This window comes from Priapulus caudatus, unplaced genomic scaffold (genome assembly GCF_000485595.1).
Source record: "Priapulus caudatus unplaced genomic scaffold, Priapulus_caudatus-5.0.1 Scaffold266, whole genome shotgun sequence".
In the NCBI taxonomy this organism is placed as follows: Eukaryota; Metazoa; Priapulida; class Priapulimorpha; order Priapulimorphida; family Priapulidae; genus Priapulus; species Priapulus caudatus.
The window spans coordinates 67820-76936 of NW_014577327.1; the positions used below are offsets into that span (position 1 = coordinate 67820).

At 45.0% G+C, this 9117-nt stretch overlaps 3 protein-coding genes across 3 annotated transcripts in view; 1 reads left to right on the top strand and 2 right to left on the bottom strand.

Annotated features, from left to right (window-relative positions):
• The window catches only part of LOC106808302 (homeobox-containing protein 1-like), a 4732-nt gene extending 2164 nt beyond the window's left edge, over positions 1-2568 (bottom strand). Inside the window, exon 1 of the mRNA XM_014810959.1 lies at positions 2481-2568. Coding sequence (XP_014666445.1) covers positions 2481-2535 — 55 coding nt within the window. The 5' untranslated portion in view covers positions 2536-2568. The remainder of the gene's footprint in view (positions 1-2480) is intronic.
• LOC106808291 (retinitis pigmentosa 1-like 1 protein) overlaps positions 1-7131 on the top strand; it is a 66785-nt gene extending 59654 nt beyond the window's left edge. The window contains exon 12 of the mRNA XM_014810945.1: positions 7121-7131. The gene's annotated coding sequence lies outside the window, so the exon portion shown is untranslated. The remainder of the gene's footprint in view (positions 1-7120) is intronic.
• Positions 2603-9117, bottom strand: part of LOC106808292 (homeobox-containing protein 1-like) — a 9483-nt gene continuing 2968 nt past the window's right edge. Inside the window, exons 2-3 of the mRNA XM_014810946.1 lie at positions 4288-4292; positions 2603-2673 (exon numbers count right to left, since the gene is read on the bottom strand). Coding sequence (XP_014666432.1) covers positions 2603-2673; positions 4288-4292 — 76 coding nt within the window. The remainder of the gene's footprint in view (positions 2674-4287; positions 4293-9117) is intronic.

Here is a 9117-nt window from a genome sequence, read left to right on the forward strand (position 1 = left end):
TTAATCACTGCCATTTACTCATTGTTTAAATCATTGTGAATCACCTGCACCATTACTTCATTGTTAAATCATTTTGTTAATCATCTGCATTACTCACTTGTTTAAATCATTCGTTAATCACTGCATTACTCATGTTTAAATCATTGTTAATCACTCATTGACTCATTGCTTTAAATCACTGTTAATCACTGTATTAATCACTGCATTACTCATTGTTTAAATCACAGTTAATCACTGTATTACTCATTGGTTTAAATCATTGTAATCACTGCATTTACTCATTGTTTAAATCACAGTTAATCACTGTTATTAATGCACTGGCCCGATTACTCATGTTTAAATCACGGTTGAATCCACAGTTAATCACTGCCATATACTCAGTGTTTAAATCACAGTTAATCACTTGTTAATCACTTGGCCATTACTCATTGTTTAAAATCACAGTTATTTTTCACAGTTAATCACTTGCAATTACTTCATTGCTTTAAATCACGGTAATCACGCAGGTTTAATCACTGCATTTACTCATTGTTAAATCACGGTTAATCACAGTTTAATCACTGGCATTACTCATGTTTATCACGGTTGATATCACAGTTAATCACTGCATTACTCAATGTTTAAATCACAGTTAATCACTGCATGTAATACTCACTTGTTTAAATCACGGTTAATCACAGTTAATCACGCATTACTTTCATGTTTAAATCACGGATTAATCACAGTTAATCACTGCATTACCCTCAGTGTGTAGAATCACGTTAATCAACAGTTATTCACTGCATTACTCAGTGTTTAAATCACTGGGTTAATCACAGTTATTCACTGCATTACTCAGCGTGTTTAAATCACGCGTTAATCACAGGTGTAATCACTGCATTACTTATGTTTAAAATCACTGTAATCACTTTTAATCATGCATTACTCATGTTTTAAATCACAGCTTAATCACTGTTAATCACTGCATTACTCATGTTTTTAAATCTACGGCTAATCAAGTTAATCACTGCAGTTACTCGGTGTTTAAAAATCACGCGGTTAATAGTCACTGCATTACTCAGTGTTTTAAATCACGGTTATCACAGTTAATCACTGCATTACTTCATTGTATTAAATTCACGCGCTGGGGGCGCGCCGGGCCGCGGCTTAATCACCTGTTAATAACCGCATTACTCATTGTTTAAATCACGGATTAATCTACTATCTTAATCAACTGTGATTAACCGTGATTTAAACACTGAGTAATGCAGTGATTAACTGTGATTAACCGTGATTTAAACAATGAGTAATGCAGTGATTAACAGAGCGATTAACCGTGATTTAAACAATGAGTAATGCAGTGATTAACTGTGATTAACCGTGATTTAAACAATGAGTAATGCAGTGATTAACTGTGATTAACCGTGATTTAAACAATGAGTAATGCAGTGATTAACTGTGATTAACCGTGATTTAAACAATGAGTAATGCAGTGATTAACCGTGATTTAAACAATGAGTAATGCAGTGATTAACTGTGATTTAAACAATGAGTAATGCAGTGATTAACTGTGATTTAAACAATGAGTAATGCAGTGATTAACAGTGATTTAAACAATGAGTAATGCAGTGATTAACTGTGATTTAAACAATGAGTAATGCAGTGATGAACAATGATTTAAACAATGAATAATGCAGTGATTAATACAGCAATGACCAATGTTAAAAACAGCAATTAATGCAGTGAATAATAGTCATTAATGCAGCCAGTAATGCTGTGATTAACACAACAATGACACAGTAAATAACGCAAGGATTAACACAGCAATTATATGAAGCAATATAGTGAAATTATATGAGGGTAATAAGCTTTTAAAGAATTGCGACATTATGACACCCGGAAGCTTCGACACTAAAATGCTTAACGGTTATAATAGGCTTGCTATATTATACTACAATGAACTAGTTCTGCCAGTATACGAGCTAAAGCAGGCTGGATATGAAAAGTAACAGACATATATACATTAGAATGTTGATGCAATGACTAGTGAGCAGCATAGCACTGCAACTAAGCAAAAATTATCGGTTGCGCAGCATTACGTTATATATAGAAAGGTGGGAATAGGTCACAAAACATAGCCCAGAGGTCGTCACCATCAGCTTATATGGCCATACCCAAACCTTACACTTAGGATTACAGCTCAGGGGTTTTAGTTAGTAATTCAGGCTGCAAGTCGGATATAGCTGGAAATAGTAAGGAAATCCCATATAACTGTGCGAGATGCCGAGATTTGTTCAAAAAAGATGTACATAAGATGGAAAGTTGCCAGTAGATTACATGATTAAAAAACTTGTACCAAGGGACCATCCTACTATAATCGTGACTAATTATAAAAACTGATATGCACATGTTTCTGACAGATTATTAATTAATAACTCAATTCAATTATCAATTATATATTTAATTAATTATTAACTATAATAAGTTGAGTGGATATCTACCCTCTATTCTCTTCTTGATGTCCTTTCTTTTGTTAGCAAACCAGGTGCCAACCATTTGTGGTGTAACCTTCTCTTTCTCTGAAAGATCCTGGCCTGTAGCATCATCACATAGTATCAACTAATCAGGACAGCAACAATGTGAAGAGGTAAGTGAGTATTCCTTGCTTACGCGCGCCAACAGGCCAAGACTGCACTAAAAAAATTATAATCACACGGGAAACATAAAAATAAAGTTAAGCATGCAGATAGTCAGCGATTGTTACCGCCGCCAAGGGGTTGGCAGGAGGTTATGTTTTCATCGGAGTGCGTTTGTTGGTTTGTGTACAGCCTAACTAAAAAACTTATGCACGGATTGTCATAAAATTTTCAGGATAGGTCAGAAATGGGCTAACTTAGAATTGATAAGATTTTGGTGGTGATTCGGATCCAATTAATTAATTAATAAAATTTTCAGGATAGGTCAGAAATGGGCTAACTTAGAATTGATAAGATTTTGGTGGTGATTCGGATCCAATTAATTAATTAATAAAATTTTCAGGATAGGTCAGAAATGGGCTAACTTAGAATTGATAAGATTTTGGTGGTGATTCGGATCCAATTAATTAATTAATAAAATTTTCAGGATAGGTCAGAAATGGGCTAACTTAGAATTGATAAGATTTTGGTGGTGATTCGGATCCAATTAATTAATTAATAAAATTTTCAGGATAGGTCAGAAATGGGCTAACTCTTTCCGTTCTCTCTTTCCTCTCTCTCTTCTCTCTCTCTCTCTCTCTCTCTCTCTTCTCTCTCTCTCTCTCTCTCTCTCTCTCTCTCTTTCTTTCTCTCACTCACTCACTCACTCACTCACTCTCTCTTTGTTGTCAAATTTAACATCGCCCTTGTGAAAATGTTCCTGTATTTACCCGCCGTTGTAAAAATAGTGTCAACCAAAAAATAAATAGATCACCACATGCTTCTGGCGTATTTAGATTGCCATGTGCGTTTATTAATTGAGTTATGTGACGCGGGGTCTACACTTCTCCGTGATTTGATTGGTTGGAGTGCCATCCATTTTTTCCCAAACTAGTCATTAATTACCTCCTTTGTCTATTTTTCCCTCAGAAGAAACCCTGTAGTACTAGTAGTGTAGAAATGCAGTGAGCTTGGGAGCGCGTGGGGACGGGAATCTCTGCGTGGCAGGGGAAGGAAGAGCAAGAGTCTCTCACGGGCGTCCGCAGCATCACACGCAGCGCGCGTGTACGCTCATCAATTATGCAGGGGCCGCGCGCACGAACGCAATTACCGCTAATTACCCGTCTCTACTGCAGTCTCCACACCCCCTCTCTTGTTTCATCTCTCTCTCTCTCTCTCTCTCTCTCTCTCTCTCTTCTCTCTCCCAGGGCTCCTCTCTTGGTTCATTTCACTCTCTCTCTCTCTCTCTCTCTCTCTCTCTCTCTCTCTTATCTCTCTTCTTCCTCTCTCTCGCTCTCGCTCTCTCTCTCTCTCTCTCTCTCTCTCTCTCTCTCTCTCTCTCGCTCTCGCTCTCTCTCTCTCTCTCTCTCTCTCTCTCTCTCTCTCTCTCTCTCTCTCTCTCTCTCTCGCTCTCGCTCTCTCTCTCTCTCTCTCTCCTCTCCCAGGGCTCCTCCTTCGTTCATCTCTCTCTTCTCTCTCTCACCCAGGCGTCTCCTCTCTCTCTATCTCTCTCGCTCTCTCTCTCTCTCTCTCTCTCACCCAGGGCTCCTCTCTTGGTTCATGTCTCTCTCTCTCTCTCACCCAGGGCTCCTCTCTCTCTCTCTCTCTCGCTCTCTCTCTCTCTCTCTTTCTCCCTCCCTCCCTCTCTCTCTCGCTCTCTCTCACCCATGGCTCCTCTCTTGGTTCATCTCTCTCTCTCTCTTTCTCGATCTTCGCAGGAAGGGAGAAAAGACGATCTGTGAGGAGATCCGTGCGTTCGTCGGCCGATACAGCCTGAAGCAGTACGCGATCGCGTGGATGACAGGCATCAGCCAGTCGTACGTGAGCCGCTTCCTCAAGGGAGAAGCATACGACATGTCTGACCGCAGCAAGCGCGCCATCTACCGGTGGTATCTGACAGTGAAGAAGGATCCGTCGCGACTGAGTGAGTGTTGATTGAATAATTTCATCGGATCTCTGGTAGATCACATAAAAATTTAGTTTATCTCGGTTAGATCCATAATAACAAGAGTGTATAAGAAGGAGAGCGTACAACGGTGAAATGCTGAAACCATGTTGCAGTATTAGTCGAATTAATAAACTTTCACCGTTTTATTTTGGTACTGACTGATCTGGAGTCGGTTTTCGGCGAAAATACCAGATTTTCACCGCTCATTATCTCAGCGTAGGGGCCATCGTAGGGACAAGCGGTTTGATTTTATATTAGCAAGGTAGGGAAGCTGATCAATAATACTGCAAAGAATCGTCAAAATAAAATGGGGAAAGTTTATTAATTTGACTAATACTGCAACATGGTTTCAGCATTTTACTGTTGTACGCTCTCCTTCTTTATACGCTCTTGATAATAAGTTATAAACACTTACACTGACGGTCAGTGTAAGTGTTTATAACTTATTATGGATCTAATCGAGATAAACTTTATTTTTATGAGTGAGTGTTCCTAATTCCTCGTTGGCAGCCATGTTTGTGTCTTGTGCCCCGACAGGGCGCTCTCTTGATTGGTTACCCAGGCGTTGAAAATAACTCGCCGATCCGGTGATCCGACGGCTTTTTCAGCTTCGCGGAAACACCGGATAATGAAAAATAAAACATCGGTGATCCGACTGGATCACCGGAAAAAAAAAAAAAAAAAAAAAAGAAGAGGTGTTCAAGTCTGCAAAAGCAAAGCATGTGGATGTACTTTTAAGTGAACTGGAAAGGAAGCAGGTTCCCATTAATGGAAACATGTTTGCAAAAACATTTCACTCATTTTGTACACAATCATGGCACTAGATCTGAAGGCTGAAGAAGACATATGGCGATTGTGCTCTGGATGATATCGTTGGCCCATCAAGGACAGTTGTTGGAGCGGCCCATCGTACTAAACGTGAAACGTTTGTAGTAAGAGTGGACCACCATTAAACTCTATGTACAGAAAAGGCTACAGTTGATGAACGTCGCGCCGTCAAAAGGCAACATGGGCAGACATTCTGGCAGCAAACCACAAGAAAGCCAAAGAACTTTGCTGTGCTTCGCCTGAAATCTGTGTTGCTGTCTTGTGCCGTCTACTAGGTGTAGAGTGGTGAGAGAGTTTCTTCTCAAATGAAGGAGATACAAGTCTGATTGGGAGAAGGCAGACTATCAGGATCCAACTTAAATGCACCTGATGTAGAATTTCTCTGGATCTCTTCTGCAGTAGCGTGTCTTCTTGCATCCGTTAATGCAGTGGGCACCTGTGGGAAGCCAAGAGAAGACGAAGGCCTTTTGTCAAACCGTATAGGGCCTCATCTTTCCACTAAACCTGCACTGTTGAAGATGGATGTATGAACAGAGACCAGCCGAATACGGTAGGATGACGATTGATGCCACTTATTCAATTATCTACTAGAAACTGTGTGTGCAACACTCAGACTCAGACTGAGAAAGAGATAAGAAAATAAATCAATTCTAATTCCTGTGTTTTATTTCTGCTGTTTCTCATCTTTTCCTTGCCTCTGTAACTGTATACGCTGTGTAAAACAGGAACATATTGCAATGTATAAATAATTATTAACGTATGGCGTTTCGATCAGACACCAGAAATGTTTGCAGGATCACCAACTATTATAACTCGGCTGATCCTGCAGATCACGGATTGCTTAGAAAAGTATTTTCAACCCTGGATTACCCACCTCTCTGTTTCGACTATACGCTATTCTTTCACTCCCTCTCTGCCTGCTCTCTCTACTGCTAAACTCTCCTCTCTTGCTTCCTCTTCTTACTTTCTCATGTTCTGTTTCTCTGTTTATTACTTATGTTCAGTTTATTAGTTGTTCTCATGGATCTATTTTCTTTTTAGTGTTTAGTTGCAGTCGAAATGATAATTAGTTAAATAATCAGTATGATGAGGGCTTCTTACTTCTTTCATGGTTTCCAGCTGTGAATGAACGATTCTCTGTTCGAAAATGCACTGGGTTTAAGGCTGACTCTGGCCGTACTTTCGCTCTTCACCACTTTACACTGTCTCACCATCCTTCCCCACTCCCTCTCTCCCTTTCCCTCTCTCATCGGTATCTCTTTCCCTCTCTCTTCTCTCTCTCTCTTTCTACTCTTTCTCTCTCTCCTCTTCTTCGTCTTGCTTTTCTCCCGCTCTGCCTCTCTGTACATCTCACTTTCATTGTAGCCTGTGAATGAACACAAATCTGGGTAGCAACCGCTAGCTAACGTCTCATTCTCCTCCCCCCTTCTCTCTCTGTCTTGCAGCTCAGATCCCGGTCATTTCAAGCGGACGGTGATCGATGACCGAATCCGGCAGAGATCGTGCCGTTGCAGCGCTTGAGCGATTCACGTTCCGCCTGGAAAAACACACCTCGAGGTTCCTTAGAGAGCTTCGTTTCGCGAGGAGCTACCCGGACGTCTGCCAACGCGCGAGGATCGCCGCAGGCTGCACGTCGCCGCGGTGTCGACCTGGTAAGGCAGTCGTCGTGTATGACACATACGACCGCTAGCGCACGTACGGGATGGTGGGGATGGCTGATCCGCGCACGTACGAGCGGTAATGGCTGCCTGATCCGCGGCGTACGAGCGGTAACGGCTGCCTGATCCGCGCACGTACGAGCGGTAACGGCCTGGCCCTGATCTGCGCACGTAACGAGCTGGTTAATGGCTGCCTTGCAATCCGCGCACTACGAGCGTAACGGCTACCTGATGCCGGCGCGTACGAGCAGTAACGGCTTGCCCTGATCCTTTCGCACGATACGAGCGTAACGGTCTGCCTGATCCGCGACTGAAAACGAAGCTGGTAATGAGAGTGCAACCATGAAAATCCGCGGCGTACGAGCGTAAGGCTGCCTGATTCCGGCGCACGTACTAGCCTGTAACGGCTGCCTGATTAACTGGCACGTACGAGCAGGTAACGGCATGCCTGATCCGTGGACATACCGAGCGGTAATTGGCTGCCTGATCCGCGCACGGTACGAGCAGCTAAACACAGCTGCCTGATCCGCGCACGTACGAGCGGTAATGGCTGCCTGATCCGCGCACGTACGAGCGGTAACGGCTGCCTGATCCGCGCACGTACGAGCGGTAAATGCGTTCGTGCTGCATCCGGCGCGGCGTACGAGCGGTAAAAGAGACTGCATTTGATCACAGCAGCAAGTAAACTAGCAGCAGTAACGGCTGCCTTTGAATAAACAAGCGCACGTAACAGAGCAGGTAACTGGCTGCCTGAATCCTCAAGTAGGACATCGGCAGAGTAACCGGCTGCCTGATCACAAGCGCAACGTAACAGAGCGATTAAACGCTGACCTGAATACGACCAGCACGTCGAATGCGGGTACATGAAGATGCCTGATCGCCGCAAAGTACGAGACAGTAAGGACTGCAACTGATCCAGCGCACGTCACGAGCGGTAACGGACTGAACACTGAATCCACGCACCGTATACGAGCGGTTTACGGCCTGCCTGATACCTGCGCACGTCAACGAGCGGTAACGCTGCCTGATCCGGCGCCACGTACAGAGACGGTAACCGGCTGCCTGATCCGCGCACGTCAAACGAGCGGTAACGGCTAAGCACTGACCTGCGCGCATGTACGAGCGGTAACGAGACTGCCTGATCCAAGCAGCACGTACGAAGCACTGGTAAACGGCTGCCTGATCCGCGCACGATACTTAGAGCGGTACACGGACTAAGCCCTGATCCAGCGCAACGTACGAAGCCGGTAACGGCATGACCTGAACTCCAGCAGACACGTACCGAAAGCATAACACGGTAACGGCTCCTGATCCGCGCTACGTACGAGCCCGGTAATGAGCTGCCGATCCGCGGCACGTACGATTCTGTAACGGCTGCCTGATCGCGCACTGTACGGCGGTAATGGCTGCCTGATCGCGCACGTACGGAGCGGTCGGCTGCCTGATCGCGCACGTACGAGCCTGCAGGTGAACGAGCTGCCTGATCCGGCACGACGAGCGGTAACGGCCCTGCCTGACCGCGCGGTACGAGCGGTAATGGCTGCCTGATCGCCGCACGTACGAGCGCCGTATGGCTGCTCTGTTCCGCGCACGTACGAGCCCGGTAACGGTCCTGCCTTGGATCCCGTTGTTCACGCGAGCTGGTACGGCTGCCTGATCCGCGCACGTACGAGCGGTAACGGCTGCCTGATCCGCGCACGTACGAGCGGTAACGCTGCCTTATCGCGCTACTGCGTACGTCAGCGGTAACGCGGGGCTGCCTGATCGCGCAGTTACGAGCGGTAATGGCTACATGATCCGCGCGCGTACGAGCGGTTAACGGCTGCCTGATCCTCGCCGCACGTTACGAGCGGTAACGGCTGCCTGCATCGGCGCCCTGGGTGGGGGCCGGGTTGCGTACGAGCGGTAACTGGACTGCCTGATCGGCGCGTTACGAGCGCGTAACGCGCTGCCTGATCTGCGCCGCGTCGAGCGGTAACGGCTGCCCTGAATTCGCGGCACGTTTACTGAGCCGTATATGGCTATTTTC